The sequence below is a fragment of the Anomaloglossus baeobatrachus genome, chromosome 2 (assembly GCF_048569485.1).
Source record: "Anomaloglossus baeobatrachus isolate aAnoBae1 chromosome 2, aAnoBae1.hap1, whole genome shotgun sequence".
NCBI classification, from domain to species: Eukaryota; Metazoa; Chordata; class Amphibia; order Anura; family Aromobatidae; genus Anomaloglossus; species Anomaloglossus baeobatrachus.
In genome coordinates this window covers 761,480,629-761,501,799 of record NC_134354.1, presented here as the reverse complement: position 1 = coordinate 761,501,799, position 21,171 = coordinate 761,480,629, and the positions used below count along the sequence as shown (strand labels likewise).

At 47.1% G+C, this 21,171-nt stretch overlaps 1 protein-coding gene across 1 annotated transcript; it reads left to right on the top strand.

The window, feature by feature from the left end:
• The first annotated feature begins 1,348 nt into the window (after positions 1 to 1,348).
• LOC142290699 (splicing factor Cactin-like) lies at positions 1,349 to 20,905 on the top strand. The gene is made up of 7 exons (XM_075334688.1): positions 1,349 to 1,435; positions 9,527 to 9,932; positions 10,013 to 10,108; positions 12,582 to 12,727; positions 12,834 to 12,996; positions 18,633 to 18,755; positions 20,605 to 20,905. The coding sequence occupies exons 1-6, from the start codon at positions 1,416 to 1,418 to the stop codon at positions 18,681 to 18,683; spliced, it is 882 nt and encodes a 293-aa protein (XP_075190803.1). The 5' UTR covers positions 1,349 to 1,415; the 3' UTR covers positions 18,684 to 18,755; positions 20,605 to 20,905.
• Positions 20,906 to 21,171: the final 266 nt, after the last annotated feature.

Genomic DNA, 21,171 nt, shown 5'->3' with positions numbered 1-21,171 from the left:
AGTGGAATTTCTGCACTAAAATCGCAGGTGCATTCTTTCCCTGTGGATTTTTTGCATTTAATAGGGAAATTCTCCATGAAAGACTCAGAATCTCCACAAGAGAAAGTGACAATGTTGCAACTTCAAAAACGCACTGCGGATCAGTTTACGTAGCGTAAAGGAGCATAGTGGGCAGGAGATTTCTGTAAATTTTATCCACTTTGCTTCTACTGCAAGATGCTGCATTTTTAAAGCTGTAAGGAAACGCGAGTATAACATAATGGGCAGGTAACGAGTGCGCACAAGACACAAAACAAATCACAGCTTCTTTTAAAAAACAAACAAGCTATGAGGCAGTGTTGGTATTTTTTGTGATGTTTTTTGGCTAAATGTGGTGAATCAGCCGCACGTCTATATAAATTCTAATGTGACATTTTCTGGGGCCGTTATATTTTGGCAGCAGGTCCCATCTTGCGGGATGTATTAACATACAGGGACACTATTTATTCCCCTTTTTTCCCGCTTGTTCTCAGTCAGGCCTGGCCTCTTTTACAGCCATTATTTATTTCTTATATTTCCTTTCTAAGGAGTCTGCATTTAATGCTCCGAAACAAAAATGGGGCAGAATAAGTTGATAATTTGTGTAAAAACGAGGGAAAAAAAGTGGAATAAATGTATTTAGCGGCAGATAAGGACCCCCGGCCGGTGGGCTCCGGGGCAGCGACTCTCTGCACATTATTCCTCTGCGCCCGGTCTCTCTACATAGAGTGCAAGTCATTAATTTCTTTGCTTTGTTAGTGTTCAAAGCAAAACAAAATAAAAAAAATTAAATAAAAACTCCATTATTGCTCAGTGCAGGGGTCTGAGAGAAAAAGTTTCTACCCCAAAATCAAGAGGAAAAAAAAAAGCAGCAAAACCGAAATAATGTGAACTGAGGTGACCAAGCCTGAGAGGAAAATGGCGGGAGATGAGGAGACTGACAGCCCTAATAGCAGGCATTCCCTGACAAGCGCCGCAGAGCCGGAGTCTGGGGAATATGCAGTATTAGTGCTGCGTCTGTACACTGTAGAAATCTGTGACTTTTTCTCCCCTTTTACTATTACTTCAGCGCCTTAACTAGGCCGCACTAATTCCCGCACCTCCCTCCCTCCCGTCCACCCAGCTCCCTAACCAGTGCCCTGAGAAGAATGGCGGCTGTCACTACGCGCGTAGGAATATATAGAGTACTGATATCACGTGGTGTAGTGGTGGTCACGTGGTGCCGCGCGTCACTCCTTGCCGGTCACGTGGTGCCGCGCGTCACTCCCTGCCGGTCACGTGGTGCTGCAGCGTCACTCAGCGCCGCTCAGTTGGCCGCGCGTCATCAGACCACGCCCTCTGTTGATCACAGCAGGGAATAGACTGCGGCCGGGACTCTGCAGAAGTGAAAACCCGAAATGGACTCCGCCCCCGGAAGGTGAGTGCCTGGCGATCCCTCCCCTGCTGTGCAAACGTCTATCCCTCTGTATTAGTCGCTCCCCGGATGCAGTTAACCCCTTCCTGACACAGACTCTTCTCTTTTCTCAAGTGGTTAAGCCTAGAATGTATGGGCTCCTGCTAGGTCCGGACAGAAGCCCGTACATTCTATGTGGTTCACTACTGAGGAGGCTGGAATGTATGGGCTCCTGGTGGTATATATCAGGACAGTAGAATGTATGGGCTCCTGGTGGTATATATCAGTGTGGACAGCAGAATGTATGGGCTCCTGGTGGTATATATCAGTGTGGACAGCAGAATGTATGGGCTCCTGGTGGTATATATCAGTGAGGGCAGCAGAATGTATGGGCTCCTGGTGGTATATATCAGTGAGGACAGTAGAATGTATGGGCTCCTGGTGGTATATATCAGTGAGGACAGCAGAATGTATGGGCTCCTGGTGGTATATATCTGTGAGGGCAGCAGAATGTATGGGCTCCTGGTGGTATATATCAGTGAGGACAGCAGAATGTATGGGCTCCTGGTGGTATATATCAGTGAGGAGAGCAGAATGTATGGGCTCCTGGTGGTATATATCAGTGAGGACAGCAGAATGTATGGGCTCCTGGTGGTATATATCTGTGTGGACAGCAGAATGTATGGGCTCCGGGTGGTATATATCAGTGAGGACAGCAGAATGTATGGGCTCCTGGTGGTATATATCAGTGAGGACAGTAGAATGTATGGGTTCCTGGTGGTATATATCAGTGTGGACAGCAGAATGTATGGGCTCCTGGTGGTATATATCAGTGAGGAGAGCAGAATGTATGGGCTCCTGGTGGTATATATCAGTGAGGAGAGCAGAATGTATGGGCTTCTGGTGGTATATATCAGGACAGCAGAATGTATGGGCTCCTGGTGGTATATATCAGTGAGGACAGTAGAATGTATGGGTTCCTGGTGGTATATATCAGTGAGGAGAGCAGAATGTATGGGCTCCTGGTGGTATATATCAGTGAGGAGAGCAGAATGTATGGGCTCCTGGTGGTATATATCTGTGAGGGCAGCAGAATGTATGGGCTCCTGGTGGTATATATCTGTGAGGGCAGCAGAATGTATGGGCTCCTGGTGGTATATATCTGTGAGGGCAGCAGAATGTATGGGCTCCTGGTGGTATATATCAGTGAGGACAGCAGAATGTATGGGCTCCTGGTGGTATATATCAGGACAGTAGAATGTATGGGCTCCTGGTGGTATATATCAGTGTGGACAGCAGAATGTATGGGCTCCTGGTGGTATATATCAGTGAGGGCAGCAAAATGTATGGGCTCCTGGTGGTATATATCAGTGAGGACAGCAGAATGTATGGGCTCCTGGTGGTATATATCAGTGAGGACAGCAGAATGTATGGGCTCCTGGTGGTATATATCTGTGAGGGCAGCAGAATGTATGGGCTCCTGGTGGTATATATCAGTGAGGACAGCAGAATGTATGGGCTCCTGGTGGTATATATCAGTGAGGAGAGCAGAATGTATGGGCTCCTGGTGGTATATATCAGTGAGGACAGCAGAATGTATGGGCTCCTGGTGGTATATATCTGTGTGGACAGCAGAATGTATGGGCTCCGGGTGGTATATATCAGTGAGGACAGCAGAATGTATGGGCTCCTGGTGGTATATATCAGTGAGGACAGTAGAATGTATGGGTTCCTGGTGGTATATATCAGTGAGGAGAGCAGAATGTATGGGCTCCTGGTGGTATATATCAGTGAGGAGAGCAGAATGTATGGGCTCCTGGTGGTATATATCAGTGAGGACAGTAGAATGTATGGGCTCCTGGTGGTATATATCAGTGTGGACAGCAGAATGTATGGGCTCCTGGTGGTATATATCAGTGTGGACAGCAGAATGTATGGGCTCCTGGTGGTATATATCTGTGAGGGCAGCAGAATGTATGGGCTCCTGGTGGTATATATCAGTGAGGACAGTAGAATGTATGGGTTCCTGGTGGTATATATCTGTGAGGGCAGCAGAATGTATGGGCTCCTGGTGGTATATATCTGTGAGGGCAGCAGAATGTATGGGCTCCTGGTGGTATATATCAGTGAGGACAGCAGAATGTATGGGCTCCTGGTGGTATATATCAGTGAGGACAGCAGAATGTATGGGCTCCTGGTGGTATATATCAGTGAGAACAGTAGAATGTATGGGCTCCTGGTGGTATATATCAGTGAGGACAGCAGAATGTATGGGCTCCTGGTGGTATATATCAGTGAGGACAGCAGAATGTATGGGCTCCGGGTGGTATATATCAGTGAGAACAGTAGAATGTATGGGCTCCTGGTGGTATATATCAGTGAGGACAGCAGAATGTATGGGCTCCTGGTGGTATATATCAGTGAGGACAGCAGAATGTATGGGCTCCGGGTGGTATATATCAGTGAGGACAGCAGAATGTATGGGCTCCTGGTGGTATATATCAGTGAGGACAGCAGAATGTATGGGCTCCTGGTGGTATATATCAGTAAGGACAGTAGAATGTATGGGCTCCTGGTGGTATATATCAGTGAGGACAGCAGAATGTATGGGCTCCTGGTGGTATATATTAGTGAGGACAGCAGAATGTATGGGCTCCTGGTGGTATATATCAGTGAGGACAGCAGAATGTATGGGCTCCTGGTGGTATATATCAGTGAGGACAGACGAATGTATGGGCTCCTGGTGGTATATATCAGTGAGGACAGCAGAATGTATGGGCTCCTGGTGGTATATATCAGTAAGGACAGCAGAATGTATGGGCTCCTGGTGGTATATATCAGTGAGGACAGCAGAATGTATGGGCTCCTGGTGGTATATATCAGTGAGGAGAGCAGAATGTATGGGCTCCTGGTGGTATATATCAGTGAGGACAGCAGAATGTATGGGCTCCTGGTGGTATATATCAGTGAGGACAGCAGAATGTATGGGCTCCTGGTGGTATATACACAGTGAGGACAGTAGAATGTATGGGCTCCTGGTGGTATATATCAGTGAGGACAGCAGAATGTATGGGCTCCTGGTGGTATATGGTATATAATATCAGTGAGTACAGCAGAATGTATGGGCTCCTGGTGGTATATATCAGTAAGGACAGCAGAATGTATGGGCTCTTGGTGGTATATATCAGTAAGGACAGTAGAATGTATGGGCTCCTGGTGGTATATGGTATATATCAGTGAGGACAGCAGAATGTATGGGCTCCTGGTGGTATATATCAGTGAGTACAGCAGAATGTATGGGCTCCTGGTGGTATATATCAGTGAGGACAGTAGAATGTATGGGCTCATGGTGGTATATATCAGTGAATACAGCAGAATGTATGGGCTCCTGGTGGTATATATCAGTGAGAACAGCAGAATGTATGGGCTCCTGGTGGTATATATCAGTGAGGACAGCAGAATGTATGGGCTCCTGGTGGTATATATCAGTGAGGACAGCAGAATGTATGGGCTCCTGGTGGTATATATCAGTGAGGACAGTAGAATGTATGGGCTCCTGGTGGTATATATCAGTGAGGACAGCAGAATGTATGGCTCCTGGTGGTATATGGTATATATCAGTGAGGACAGTAGAATGTATGGGCTCCTGGTGGTATATACACAGTGAGGACAGCAGAATGTATGGGCTCCTGGTGGTATATATCTGTGAGGACAGCAGAATGTATGGGCTCCTGCTGGTATATATCAGTGAGGACAGCAGAATGTACGGGCTCCTGGTGGTATATATCAGTGAGGACAGCAGAATGTATGGGCTCCTGGTGGTATATATTAGTGAGGACAGTAGAATGTATGGGCTCCTGGTGGTATATATCAGTGAGGACAGCAGAATGTATGGGCTCCTGGTGGTATATATCAGTGAGGACAGTAGAATGTATGGGCTCCTGGTGGTATATACACAGTGAGGACAGTAGTATGTATGGGCTCCTGGTGGTATATGGTATATATCAGTGAGTACAGCAGAATGTATGGGCTCCTGGTGTTATATATCAGTGAGGACAGTAGAATGTATGGGCTCCTGGTGGTATATGGTATATATCAGTGAGGACAGCAGAATGTATGGGCTCCTGGTGGTATATATCAGTGAGGACAGCAGAATGTATGAGCTCCTGGTGGTATATATCAGTGAGGACAGCAGAATGTATGGGCTCCTGGTGGTATATATCAGTGAGGACAGCAGAATGTATGAGCTCCTGGTGGTATATATCAGTGAGGACAGCAGAATGTATGAGCTCCTGGTGGTATATATTAGTGAGCACAGCAGACTAATTGGGCTCCAACTACAGGACTTTGAGGTCTGTCTTCAATATTTGATGAACCATCTACCGTATTTTTCGGACTATAAGACGCACTTTTTCCCCCCCAAATGTTGGGGAAAGTGGGGGGTGCGTCTTATTGTCTGAATGTAGGGATGCGGGGAATGAGGGTGCTGTGGTGGAGCGGGTCATCTGCGGCACGAGCACGCTGTAGCAGCGCCTGCCGTGACCACGTGGACCCACTCATTTAATATGCACGCCCATCATCCTGCCCATCATCTTTCAGCGCTGCAGTCGGCGCTGACAGGTGGGCGGGATGATGGGCGGGGGATAAACAGCCGACCCGCATGATCACCCCTGGCAACTACAGCCTGAAGTGATCATGTGCGGCTGTATTCACTGCCCCCCGCGCATCATCATCAGCAGCACGGGGTGCAGTAAATCAGTGTATTCGCCTGTCACCGTTCCCCTGCAGCATCGCAATCTCCTCCTGTCTGCCGACGGCGGCTGTGTGGAGACTAGCGGTGCGCACAATGATGACGTCATCGCTGTGCGCACGTGTCCACACGCAGCCGCCGCCGGCACAGACAGGAGGAGATTGCGATGCTGCAGGGGAACGGGGACGGCTCCACTCAGCGGCGCTGACATAGACGGGAGGAGGAGTGATGCTGCAGGGAGTGAGGTAAGGTGAGTATGTACGTTTATTTTTTTTTATGTGCCACAGGATGCGGGCCGTATACCAGGATGGGGGTGTATGAGCAGGATGGGGGTATATTATGAGCAGGATGGGGGTATATTATGAGCAGGATGGGGGTATATTATGAGCAGGATGGGGGTATATGAGCAGAATGGGGGTATATAGCAGGATGGGGATATATATAGCAGGATGGGGCCATATGCCAGTATATAGCAGAATGCGGCCATATGGCAGGATGACGGTATATAGCAGGATGAGGGACATATAGTGTATATACAAGGCGGGAGGATCATTACCAGGCTGGGGTACCTTAGTAGAGAATTTGGGGACATTACCCCCATAATAGTGTCAGCAGCAGATCCTCGCCCCATAACAGTGTGTCATGACCACATTTTTTGCTTAAAACTTTAATTTTCCTATTTTCCTCCTCTAAAACCAGGGTGCGTCTTATGGTCCGGTGCGTCTTATAGTCCGAAAAATACGGAAGGTATTGTCAGCATAAACCCCACTTTTAATTATGACATACATACTGATATACAAATACTTTCATTGCAAAATGGGAACGCCCAGCACCAAGTCATTGCTAGCAATTTTGCACAGATTTAAAGGGGTTGTCCACTACTTTGACAAACCCCTACTCATTACCAATGTTTCTCCCTATTAAAATAATAATGCCTATACTCTTCTCCAGTGCCAGGGTCGGTCCAGCAGTGCCGACGTTCACTCTCCCCGGGCTCATGAGAGGTTAATATGTCAGGTGATCCCTGTACCCAATCAGCGACGGCCTTCCTGCCCCCCCCCCTTCAGACGCTCACTTCCTTCTGATTAGTTGCATGTCTGAAGGTGGGGACAGTGAAGCTGGCGCTGATTGGGCACGCGGCTGGCGGGACATAACCTCACATGAGCCGCGGGAACGCGAGAGACAGCACAGCTGGAATTATACCGGCAGCGGAGGTGGGTATAAGCTTTACATTAATGGGGAAAACATGGGGAGTGGGAAGGGGTTGTACCAAGTAATGGACAAACCCTTTCATTGTTTTCTTATCATTAAAACATCACTGCAGTAGATTATTTTTCATCGCTGGAGTAATGCTTTACATGCGAGTTCCTTACACTCGCCCTCCAGCACTTTCAGGCTTTTTCGGCTCAAGTCACAAGCTCTCAACGCCGAACCAGCACGGGGGGAAAAAAATCTGAATCGGCGAGTGAACTTGACACCAAAAAATGAACCCTATAGAAATGAATGGGGACAAGACGTTCGGGGCTATAAAATGGCAGTTGTAAGCGCTAAGGGGCTGTGGTGGAAGTAAAATAGTAGTTAGAGCAGGATAGTTTTAATACCGTGGTTCCTGGAAGATCACGCTGCAGTCAGACTCTCTTCCAGGTCTGCTAATTAAAGTTCATGAATATTCACTGCTTCTCCCACCCACCCTCCATACCAGAGTCTGTGATTGGTTGCAGACACCCCCCGCCCTGTATCCACGTCTGTGATTAGTTGCAGTCAATTTGCTGTAAAAATAAAAAAATAAATAGTAAAAAAAAAAAATGGCGTAGGCTCCCGCCATATTTTGATCGTCAGTGCAGGTAAAGCAACAGCGGCAGGCTGCAGCCCCCACCTGTGAGCTTTGCGGTGGCTCAATATCAAAATAGAGGGCAAAAAAAGATGTAGAGTACCCCCATTTTTTATATCCAGCCACAGTAAAGTATAGAGGTGGGGGCTGGTATTATCAGGAAGGGAAAGCACCATGGATATATATATATTGGTGCCCCCAAAGCCTAAAATTACTAACCCGCAGCTACCCATAATTGTCGCATCCATTAGCTGCGACAATTCTAGGCTTATCTGAATTTGCCCTGTTGCAGTGGCAATCAGGTAATATAAAGAGTTAATAACAGCTGCCACTAAGCCCTAGATTACTAGTGCGAGGTGTCTATGAGACACTTCCCCCCCCATTACTAACCTGTAAGTGAAAATAAACCACAAACACCGAAAAAATCCTTTATTTGAAATAAAATAGACACACGCTATTTCACTCTTTATTAACCCCCAAATTACCCTTGAAGATCCAACGTAATCCATACAAAGTCGCTCGATGATCCTGGCACTGCTACATCCGGAGCTTGAAAGCGGGGAAACAACGTCCACTCTCCACAGGCTCTGGGAAACACTGACAGCAGTAGGGGGAGCCCGGGTGTGACCTCCGCTGAACTGAGGGATTTCACCAGCTAACGGGGGATCCGGCTGCGAGCAGGTGACGTCAAGCAGTTCACTAGAGGCCTGCAATATATTCTTACTTTCAGGCCAGTGCCAGTATCGAGTCACATCACTCAGCACGGCCTGCATGTACTGTATTTCTATGCAGCTGCACGCTCCTGTCCGGAGAGCGGCAGGCCGTGCTGAGTGATGTGACTCTATTCTTGTGTGAGTCACTCGCAAATGTGACACATGCCTCACTGAGTGCAGCGGGGGAGCCCGGGTGTGATCTCCGCTGAACTGAGTGACATCACGGCAAGTGTTTCCCGAAGCCTGCAGAGAGCAGACACCTTTTGTCTCTCTCCTGACTCTGGATGTAGCAGAGCTGAGTATCGTCATGGGACTTCAAGTGGATTATGTCCAATTTTCAAGGTTGTTTTCGCTGTCAATAAAGGAGTGAAAATTGCGTGTGTATTTTAATTCAAATAAAGGATTTTTTTTGTGTTTTGTGTTTTTATTTTTTTCCCTTACAAGATTAGCAGTGGGTAAGGGGCTCTCCTAGACGCCTCTTTACTAATCTAGGGCCTAGTGGCAGCTGTGATCCGTCATTAACCCCCTTATATGACCCCGCTTGCCACAGCACCAGGGCAATTGTGTTGAGCCAGGTAAAGCGAGCGCAAAACAATGAAGTACACTATATCACGAAAGAAGAATCTCCAGAATCCGTTGAAGCTCCAGCGTTATCACCTCATACAGTGACACTGGGGAGAATTGTAAAAAATTGGCCGGATCAGGAAGGTGAAAACAGGCTGGGGGTGAAGGGGTTAAACTGCTTGTTTTACAGTGGCGCAGGATGAAATGTTCGTTCATCTGGTTCTTTTCTGTATTTTAATGTCTATTTCTGGAGAAAGGAAAGCGAGAAAAACAAGCAAAAGGAAAGAGAAGAGACACAAATCTTTCTCCAAGGATGAGAGCAGTACGGCACGAAAACCTCACCGGAAATCAAGATCCAGATACAGGTCCAGGTCTCCTGTCTCCCCGTCATCTCCAGCGAGATCACAGAGACCCAGCGATTCCTCAGACTCCGGCCTGACCCTGCAAGAACAACGAAAACTAAAAGAGAAGAAGGAAAAAAGAGAGACGATGAAAGCAATGGAGGCTCCAGAGGAGAAGAGAGCCAGACGGCTGGCCAAGAAGGAAGCCAAAGAGCGCAAGAAGCGAGAGAAGATGGGCTGGGGCGAGGAGTACATGGGGTACACCAATACTGACAACCCATTTGGAGATAATAACCTACTGGGCACTTTCATCTGGAGCAAGGTTAGATGACTCCATTATTAATGTGTGTTTGGTATAACAATATGTCGTCTGATCTCATCCGTGTTCTTGTATTTTCACAGGCGCTGGAGAAGAAGGGAATTGGACATCTGAATGAAAAAGATTTGAAAGATAGAAACAAACTGATCCAGGAAGATAATCGCCTAGAGCTGCAAAAGGTGAGGTTAAAGCGGTGGGCCGAAACTAATACTGACTTAACCCTAAGTGTCTGTTAATCCTTTTATAACATGCGGCATACGTGTATTATGCTGCGGGGAGTGCGTCTCCATAAACCATGATACAGATATGTTGTGGTGATTGTGCCCTCTCATTAGTTGCCGCAGCAGAGCCGGCAAAATCCGCTGGTGCCAGCTAAGAAAAGTAGCGGACACCCTGCAATAACGCCCAGGATCGGTTTTGTCACTGATCTCAGGCTAATGCTGCTGTCAATAACAGCGGTATCAATCTATTTACAAGATGGAGGGAGCGCTCTCTTTTCCGACCTTCACAATGTGATTGTGTTGTGTCAATTGTTTCTACCGCAAGCACGGGCCGAATAATGGCCCAGGGCCACGATTGAGATCATTGGCACTCCTTCCTCTGGGTGATTCAATGATTTAATACCCTGCAGTGCAAAAGCATTGCAGGGTATTATTACCAATCATAAGAGGACAAGTTGCTGTCCCATCCTGGGGCTAAGTAAAAACTGTGTAACAGCTTTAGAGATCGGGTTATTCTGGAAGCGGCAATAGCAAATATATATATGATTTGTAATTGCCGCTTCCAGAATAACCCGATCTCTAAAACTGTCACAAGTTAATCCCTTCAATCAATACTTTTTTTAAAAAAAAAAGTGGCAAAAAAGTGTTTTTTTCATCACATCATGGAATAAAACGCGATCAAAAAGTAAAATGTAAATAAAAATGGTATTGCTAAAAACATCTTGTCCGAAAAAAAAACTAGCCCCCAATCATCTGTCAGTGGAAAAATAAAACAAATTCTACAGTTTTCAGAATAAAGTGATGAAAAACAAATGTATTTATTTATTTTAAATTGTTTTTATGTTTAGGAGTCAAAACATAAATGTGGCAATAATTTGAAAAAAATATCATATATAATTTTTCAAAGAAGGAGCAAGAAATTCCGAAATATTAAAATATTGAATTTTTATTAAATCGAAAACGTACTAAAAAAAATAGTACTTGAGATGTATACAGCAAAGAATGAGGACATAGCAGCATAACAAACAAAATAGCACATAATAGTATCCAGAATACAATGAAAAAAGTGACTAGTGCGTAAATTCCATACAAGTATAATTACCTCCCCACATCAACATTTTTCCTACGCTGTAAAGACAATACCCTTATTGAATAAATAATTGATATATACAAAAATGGATTGTAAATAAGGAAAAATATATACATCCATGTGGGAATAATAGTACAAAAATAGAATAACACAATTTGTCACAAAAAATGTAGATTGTTATATTATATTATGTCACCAGAATTTTCGCTATGAAACTAACAGAATCCCCTTCTGCAGCTCCGGGGCTGCATTCTAGAAAGGTTCATCTTGCTACTGGCCCCCCTTTCAGACCTAAATAAACACTTTATAAAATCTTACCTTTTGGTATGCTAATGAGCTTTGCTGAGCACGGGGGCGGGCTGTATTCCGTTATTCCCCCTCCTGCCGCTGTTCGCCGTCCCCCTGTATTGATTTACATAGATGAGGCCGCCGCCCTCATGTTCCGCAGTGCTCTTGAAGTCTCGCGCATGCCTAGTGGCACTATCGCGGGACTGAGCGCTGTTCAAATCTCGAGCGCCGGTGATGTAATTGCGCAGGCACGAGATTATGGGCGGCGCTGTGAATGTCATCACCAGCGTCATCCAAGCACCCGCCCATAATCTCGTGCCTGTGCTTTTCCCTCTGCTTCCACCGTTATGCGCTAGCGCTGGCCATATCATCCACGTTACCTATTACCTTGGGCACGAGATTATGGGAGATCAGCTGATCGCTCTCAATAGCCGGCCGCCGGCTTTTGAAAGCGATCAGCTGATTTCCCGCCGGCCGGCTTTTGAGAGCGATCAGCTGATTCCTCGCCGGCTGTGACGAGCCAGAAAGAGAGCGCACAGTCATTGCACATAGTGAGGAGAGAAGATGGCCAGCAGGAAAAGCCAAGACCAGCTCCTCCCCCCAAAGGGATGTCTGTTTTAGCATTAAGAATATATATGCAAATGAGGCTGCAGATCGGAAGCCTCCGTCACTCCAGCTCTGTTCCCCGCCCAGTGCTGCCACCTCCTGCTTTGCCTGAAGTCACACAGTATAAAGGCCGTCAGTCAGGTAGCAAATAACGGCACTGATCTGGGAATAGTGCTAGAGTGATGGAGGCTTCAGATCTACCAAGAGCTCTTTAGCCTCACAGATCAATTCAAGCACTGATTTCTCAGTGACGGAGGAACAGACCGGCCATGGAAAGGTATTTGTGGTCTTGTCTATGAAGGAGCTATAAGTATTTTGGGGTGAAAATCTTGCCGACTGTTTCCCTTTTTGATTTTCATTTGTTACCCCGAGTTTCCCTACAGTCAGGAAATCCTCTGTGTCTGATTCTTGGACTGATTCGCACTAAAAAATATTTCTTTTATGCAGATTAAGCAGCTGAGGTTAGAAAGGGAGAGAGAAAAAGCCATGCGAGAGCAGGAACTGGAGATGCTGCAGCGAGAAAAGGAGGCCGAACACTTCAAGACCTGGGAGGAACAAGAAGACAACTTTCATCTTCATCGGGCAAAACTGCGGTGGGTACCGGCCGGGATAATGAGACGGTGAATTAACCTGATCTGAGCAATTTGTCAGTAAATAGCCAGAGTTACTGGATCTCGTTTATTTCTCTGTCAAACACAGATCCAAAATCCGCATTAGGGCCGCGCGCGCAAAACCCATAGATCTGCTGGCCAAGTACATCAGTGCTGAAGACAATAATCTGGCTGTGGAGATGCACGAGCCGTATACTTTCCTGACCAAACTCACAGTCTCTGATCTCGAGGACTTGCTGGAAGACATTCAGGTGAGTGGTTTTTCTCCTCTCTACAGGTGCACTTTGATGTGCCCTGAGCATGGTAGATCAAAGTATTCTAGTGCACCTGCGCAGGACCTCAATGCAGGCCTGTGTGGATGACGTAGGATGTGTCATGCACCCAGGCTTCAGAAGAAGGAAGACCAAGATGGCTGAAAGAGGAGGCGCCGACCAATCTGCACTGGAGCAACCCCTAGGTGAGTATTATAAAGTGTTTCTTATGTTCTACATAGCAGCCTGGGCTCTTATATACAGTATGTTAGAATGATGTATATAAGGGCTCACTGGTGGTGGCCACAGCTTATAGGCCCCAAATCTGGTGACAGGTTCCCTTTAACATTCAGGTGCCTTATAGGTGACGACATCTCTAAAGTCAATTTCCATCTGTTTCTTTGTCGCTCTATTGGGAGACCCAGATAATTGGGTGTATAGGCTATGCCTCCGGAGGCAGCACAAAGTATTACACTCAAAAGTGTTAAGCCCCTCCCCTTCTGCCTATACACCCCCCGTGCTCCCACGGGCTCCTCAGTTTTTATGCTTTGTGCGAAGGAGGCAGACATGCACAGCACAGCTCCACAGATTGGTCAGCAGCAGCTGCTGACCAGGTCGGATGGAAGAAAAGTGGGCCCATATAGGGCCCCCAGCATGCTCCCTTCTCACCCCACTCTTGTCGGCGGTGTTGTTAAGGTTGAGGTATCCATTGCGGGTACGGAGGCTGGAGCCCACATGCTGTTTTCCTTCCCCATCCCCCTCAGGGCTCTGGGTGAAGTGGGATCCTATCGGTCTCCAGGCACTGAGACCGTGCTTCATCCACAACTCCTGTGGAGACTGCTGGATAGGAGCCGGGTTCCGTTCAGGGACATGGCCCTGCATCTTGAAGGTACTCTGTATCCCTGTAGGGACCGCGCACGGCAACACCTCAGCTTTGCTGGGTGTGCTAGTGCACCGGGGACCGCGGCGCTGACCGGGTCTATATGTGCCATTACACACTCAGCGTCGCTGAGTGTGTTTATATGTAGGGGCTACCGCGCTAACCGCCGCTGCCATGTGAAACTGCGGCGCGGCTGGGACTTGTAGTTCGCCGGGGACTTCGGCGTCGGCCGCGCTTTTACGGCGGCGACGCTTATACTCGAGTCCCCGGCTTTCTTGCGGCCTAGCTTCCTTTTTCCCGCCCTCAGCCCTGACAGGCAGGGGAAGGGCGGGACGCTGCACGGAAGAGAGGGACAAACGAGCAGCATGAGGGCTGGAGCATGCTTTGCATACTCCACTCCCCTCACTGTGCACTGTGTGAGACGCCCACGGCTCCCTCCTCTCGTCAGGACGCCGCAGCCATTTCCTGTCAGCTCCTCCGACGCTGCAGAGAGGGACAAACCCTGGGAAACCCAGACACGGTCTCTGGTGGCCTCACAACCGCTTTAAGCGGCTGGTAAGCAGCACCTGTGGTGGTTAGCCCCATGGTGCTGTAGTGTATTGATACATTCTGTGTTATCACTATATACTTTACACTGTATGAGCACAGTTCATTATGGCTATTTACCCTTTTGTGTTAATCAGGGAAAACAATAGCATGGCGCCCACAAAGACAGGGGTGCCAAAAAACAGGATTATTATGCTGCCTGCGCCGCTTGTACGACCCAGCTGCCGGCAGGTCCCATTGACCCTCATTGTGTGCAATGTGTGGCCCCTGTGACTCTCTTCTTCAGCCAGAGCATCTGCTAAGAGGGGCCCAGGGGGAGACACCTGTTGACACGGTCCTTAGTGACGGGGATGGAGTTTGCAAAACTCTCTGAGACTATGGCTGAGATACTAGAAGCCTTGCAGTCGAGGCCGGTATCTCAGCAAAGGGACTCTGTTGAATCATTGTTCCCTGGCCCCCCTCAATTGGACCAACAATGTCCTCCCGGGATACATTCCAGGCTGAGGGTTCTGACTTAGACCCCAGCCCCAGACCGACTAAGCGGGCTCGCTTAGAATTTCCCTCGACATCATGTTGTTCAGGGTCTCAGCGGGGGAATCTCCGGTTGATGATGCGGAGACAGCTGATCAGGATTCTGATCCTGAGGGCGCTCTCAATCGTAATACTCCAGACGGGGACGCCATAGTGAACGATCTTATTGCGTCCATCAATCAAATGCTGGATATTTCTCCCTCAGCTCCTCCGGCGGAGGAGTCAGATTATCAGCAGGAGTAATTCCGCTTCAGGTTCCCCAAGCGTACACCGAGTATGTTTCTAGACCATTCTGATTCCAGAGAGGCAGTCCAGAATCACCATGCTTGTCCAGATAAGCGTTTTTTCTTAGCGCCTTAAGGATACACGTTGTCCTTTTCCACCTGACGTGGTTAAAGGTTGGACTCAGTGTCTCAGAGTGGACCCTCCAATCTCACAGACTGGCGGCTAGATCATTACTTGCAGTGGAAGATGGAGCCTCGCTCAAAGATGCCACTGACGGGCAGATGGAGCTCTGGTTGAAATCCATCTATGAAGCTATCGGAGCTTCTTTTGTCCCAGCATTCGCAGCCGTATGGGCGCTACAAGCTATCTCAGCAGGTCAAGCGGCCACATGCACGGCCGCGCCACAAGTGGCATCCATTACCTCCCAAACCTCGGCAACGCTATTAGTGCTGTCCTGGACTCTGCGAGCTGTACGGCGGTTGCGGCCGCCAATTCGGTGGTACTCCGCAGGGCCTTATGGCTACGGGAATGGAAGGCAGATTCTGCTTCCAAAAAAGCGCTTAACCAGTTTGCCAATTTGTGGCGACAGGTTGTTTGGCGAGCGTCTGGATGAAGTCATCAAACAATCCAAGGGAAAGGATACATCCTTACCCCAGTCCCAACCAAACATATCCCAACAGAGGAGAGGGCAGTCGAGGTTTCGCTCCTCTCGGGGCGCGGGCAGGTCCCAATTCTCCTCGTCCACAAGGTCTCAGAAAGACAAAGGAGCTCTGATGCATGGCGGTCTAAGTCACGTCCTAAACAGACCACCGGGGGCGCCGCTAACAAAGCGGCTTCCTCATGACTTTCGGCCTCCGCTAGTAGCATCCTCGGTCGGTGGCAGGCTCTCCCGCTTTTGCGACACCGGGCTGCCACAAATAAAAGACCGCTGGGTGAGAGTTATTCTGTCTCACGGTTACGAGATAGAGTTTACCTCTCGTCCCCCGACTCGATTCTTCAGGAGCGTAAAGGGTCACAGGCTTCCAAATCAACCTTGGCTCGGTGGATCAAGGAGCCAATTCTCGAAGTCCACCGTTCGGCTGGGCTTCCGGTTCCCTCAGGGCTGAAGGCCCATTCTACCAGAGCCGTGGGTGCGTCCTGGGCTTTGAGACACCAGGATACGGCTCAGCAGGTGTGTCAGGCGGCTACCTGGTCGAGCCTGCACACTTTCACGAAACATTATCAGTTGCATACCTATGCTTCGGCGGATGCCAGCCTAGGTAGACGAGTCCTTCAGGCGGCGATTTCGCACCTGTAGGAAGAGGCCGTTTTACGGCTCTCTTACGAGGTATTATTTTACCCACCCAGGGATTGCTTTTGGACATCCCAATTGTCTGGGTCTCCCAATAGAGCGACAAAGAAGAAGGGAATTTTGTTTACTTACCGTAAATTCCTTTTCTTCTAGCTCTAATTGGGAGACCCAGCACCCGCCCCTGTTTTTTTGTGTACACATGTCGTTCATGTTGAATGGCTTCAGTTCTCCGATATTCCTTCGGATCGAAGTTACTTTAAACCAGTTTATAATTCTTTTTCCTCCTTCTTGCTTTTGCACCAAAACTGAGGAGCCCGTGGGAGCATGGGGGGTGTATAGGCAGAAGGGGAGGGGCTTAACACTTTTGAGTGTAATACTTTGTGCTGCCTCCGGAGGCATAGCCTATACACCCAATTGTCTGGGTCTCCCAATTAGAGCTAGAAGAAAAGGAATTTACGGTAAGTAAACAAAATTCCCTTCTTTGTCTTCGACTCTTTTGCAAATTACTGACGCCAGATTTCACGCCCACAGCTCATCTCTCCAGAAATCTTTGCATCCAGCAGCACTGTTTGACAAGGTGCTCTTAAAAATAAAAGTAACATTACACTGCCCCATAAATAAAAATATACACACACTGTCCCTGTTCGTAATGTTCCTACACGCACACACGCACAGACTATCCCTCTCCGTAATGCTCCCCTTTTCGTAATATTCCCCCCACACATTGCCCCACTCTGTAATATTCCTCCCTCACACAACTCATCCCTGTAATATTCCCCACACACACCTCCAGTCCGTAATATTTATCCCCTCACACACACACACTGCCTTGCTCCGTAATGTTCCCCATACACTGCCCCGCTCTGTAATATCCCCCCCACACTGCCTCTATCCATAATATTCTCCCCACACGTCTTCTCTGTAATAATCCCCCCCCACACACCGTGCCTCTCTCCGTAACATCCCCCACACTCACTGCTCCTCTGTATACTGCATCCCATAAGGTGCCCTCAGAAGAACTCTAACCCCCCACCTCCCACAACAGGATGATCATCGGCTCCCCCATGGGTTGCTTACTGTTTCTGGCTGCATCCTTGCTGCCTCTGCACTGCGGAGCTGGCTACAGCAGCAGTGTGATGAGGTCGCGGCATGATGACCTCATTCTGATGATGGACGTCGACCGTCACTATTGGACACCACCAATGTTAGTACAAGCACTTACACCAGCACAATATCACCTCTCCGACACTAAATGCTGCCTTCCGTCCCTTTTGTTGTTCCTCCTTTGCCCCTTTTTCATTCCTGCATGTCACAGAGGGTCCAATTTAGAGTCCTTACCTAGATTTCTTTTCTAGTTTAGACACCCCATGCTATATGCCACATTGTGTTGAGTTGAAGCTGCCATTTTTAGATCACTGTAATCTTTTTTTTGTGTGTGTTCATGCTGGGTTCACACAATAGTATTCTCTCCATTCATTTTTCTCAAGTGTGATACCATTATTTTTTTGAGGAAAACAGAGAAGATCCAGCACTCGTGTTCAATATGTATAAAACTTGACTTTTATTTATATTCCATTAAAAATCTGGTGTCAATCACATCCAGAATATAAAATCCACATGAAAGATGAGATGTGGTGATGGTACGCGTTTCATGGGGATTTTATATTCTGGATGTGATTGACACCGGATTTTTAATGGAATATAAATAAAAGTCAAGTTTTATACATATTACACATGAGTGCTGGATCTTCTCTGTTTTCCTGGAATTTTTGGCCGGGCCGGCCATCTCCGAGCACCTGTTCTCTATTGGAGTCTGCAAGACCTGGGTGAGCTGATTTTTTGTTTCTTGTTCATTTTTTTTTTGAGTAGCACTCAGACCGAAAACACGGTTGTCTTCAGGGGCCCTTACACATAAAAAAAGGTCTCTCATGTTCGCTACGGCTTTTAGAACCAGATTCCTACAGCAAATTCAAAATAATTCCACAATCCATGTTCCGGCATGACCTCCACCGGGGCTGTGCGGCTCCTCCTGGCTCTGACCTTCATCTCTGGCTTGTATGGTTTCCATCCCTCTCCAGCGCTTCTCGTGCGCTCTCTCCATTTCTCCGTGCTCCAGTCTTTTTGTGATTTATTATAGTGTGATACATTTCATTTTTCCCGTAGGCTTCGAGAGCGTCACCAGGATGTTTTACGTCAAAAGCTGTTCAAGCTTAAGCAAGAGCAAGGGGTGCAGAGCGAGCCGCTGTTTCCTATTGTAAAACAGGAGCCGGATTCCCCTGAGGAAAGGTAAAGACAAAGTTTTCTTCCTATTTGGTTAAAGAGGCTGTTCAGGTTATAAAACAATACAAAATGGCAACAAACACAGATATAAAGCCTGAGATTAATCTCATAAATCCTTCATTGTCCTGTACTAATGAGCCGGTGACCACTCAGGTGAGAGGTCCAGACACTCACGTTCTTCTCATTATTGCGTCCTCCCTGTGGGATGAGCAGAACGCCAAAGAAATACCAAAAGAGTAACAGGTTGTTTTTTTTTTGTTTTGTTGCATTTGGGTTTTTTTTGCATATGCCATATGCTTTCTTGATGTGTTGTTGTTTTTTTACTTGGACAGTCCCTTTTTAACCCCTTAACAACCGCGTGCAGTAATTTTACGTTCTAGCGGCCATAGTGTTAATCCCCGTAGGCTGTTTGCAGCAGCCTGCAGCGATCAGTGCACATGTCAGCTGATTTATACAGCTGACATGTGTGCCTGCCAGGCACGAGTGGAATTGCTTTCTGCCCGTGCCTTTTTTTAACCCCTTAAATGGTTGTCATGGACATGGTAGCACAGAGTCATGTGATGACTCCTGTAGCTCACATGACTCAGGTCCTGTAAGAAACAGCTGAGTACTGGCTGTTACAAGAGATGATCATTCCTCCCGGTCTGAGTGGTGCTGCTCTGATTGGGATAAATGAATGCGCGATCACACAGCTGATCCCTATAGCCCCCTAAAGGGACTAGTAAAATAAAAACATTTTTTTGAAAAATAAAAAAAAATAAAAGTTCAAATCACTCCACTTTCGCCCCATTGAAAAGTAAAGGGTTAAAAAAATAAAAACAATTAATATCGCCGCGTTCAGAAATGACCGATCTATCAAAATATAAAATCAATTAATCTGATCGGTAAACGACGTAGCGGCAAAAAAAAAACACACTCCAAAATTATGTTTTTTTGATTGCCACAACTTTTGCGTAAAATGCAATAACAGGCAATCAAAATGACACATCTGCGCAATTTTACCATATAGTGAACACAGTGAATAAAATATTTCAAAAACAATAGTGAAATCACACTTTTTTTTGCTGTTTTCCAGTACACTATGTGGTACAAACCATGGTTTCATTTAAAAGTACAGCTCATTCCTCAAAAAACGAGCCCTCATATGACCAGATTGACTGAAAAATAAACAAGTTAAGGCTATGTGCGCACATGTGCGCTCTGCACCGCACCTAAAAGGTGCGCTTCAGAGTGCAGCTGAAAAGCTCCGTTCTGAAGCGCATGGTGCCGGCAGAGAACGTGTGCTCTGCATGCTGCCTCTCCCTATAGACAGCATGCAAACCGCACAGAAGAAGTGACATGTCACTTCTTAGAACGCAGCGATTTGGGCAGCAGCCGAATCGCTGCGTTCTAATAGGCCACGTGCGCACGGCTCCTGCACAATCTCCATAGATTGTGCAGGGGACGCAGGACGCATGCAGTTACGCTGCGGTGCAGAACGCAGCGTAACTGCATGCAATACGCACACATGCGCACATCCCCTACGTCTCTCAGAAGAAGAATGGCGGGAAAAAAAACAGCGCAAAATCGGCCGGTCGAAAAGGGGTTAATATTTTCTATAAAATATTTATGATAAGGGACCTGCTTTTACCACCCGATTATTTGTGTCACACTGAGTTTTGCACAGAACTCACCAACTGTCATGGAAGCATCAGGTTTTGTTCACATTGCAGATTCTGACACTCCGCCCGATGTTTTTCTGTTGCCTCTGATCAACACAGATAACAGAGAGTAGTAGATAGGGATGTCAAACCGCGCCACTGACTCAGCCGATCCAGGAGATTATGGATTGATGTTGCTTTTATTCATTACACAGATCAAGTCAACGCGTTTCGGGAGTCACAGCTCCCTTCATCAGGACAGACTGGCAAGCAAAACAAATCTGCTGTACAAGGATTCCTTCCAGCAATATATACCTTACTGATGACGTCATGATCCACCCCCTTCTGAAAAAATCGGCGGGAATCCATACATAGAAAAAAATGTGTCATCATCTATTACATTCAACCTTTCTTATAGTAAATCAATTCAACATTATTATATCTGTCCTGACGACTAAGATGTATGAATTAAAAATGGATTAAAAAGAAAATAAAAACATGTGTTTGTGCAAAATCTATATGCGTACCTCTCTTTTATATATAGTGTCAAAATTATTGTAGGGAAACCATGCAAGTGTGCAACTAGACAATCACAACATTGCCTAGAACGTCTTTAGGAAAGTGTCAATTGATCAAAGCGGCTGGGTTGTAATCGTAAATTCAGCCAGCGCCATCCTGGAAGTGATCGTCGGGATGTGTTCAACCCATGGATTTATTACAAAGTATACTAAATGGAAACCTATTGAAGGAAAGCGTGTCTAAAAGGATTAATTATCCAGTGA

What these genes read in the sequence shown, in the direction of transcription:
- LOC142290699 (XM_075334688.1), top strand. Translation starts at nt 1,416, where the DNA reads ATGGACTCCGCCCCCGGAAG. An exon ending in GCACTTTCATCTGGAGCAAG is followed by an intron (nt 9,933 to 10,012) that starts GTTAGATGACTC and finishes GTATTTTCACAG; the next exon opens with GCGCTGGAGAAGAAGGGAAT. An exon ending in ACTTGCTGGAAGACATTCAG is followed by an intron (nt 12,997 to 18,632) that starts GTGAGTGGTTTT and finishes TTTTTCCCGTAG; the next exon opens with GCTTCGAGAGCGTCACCAGG.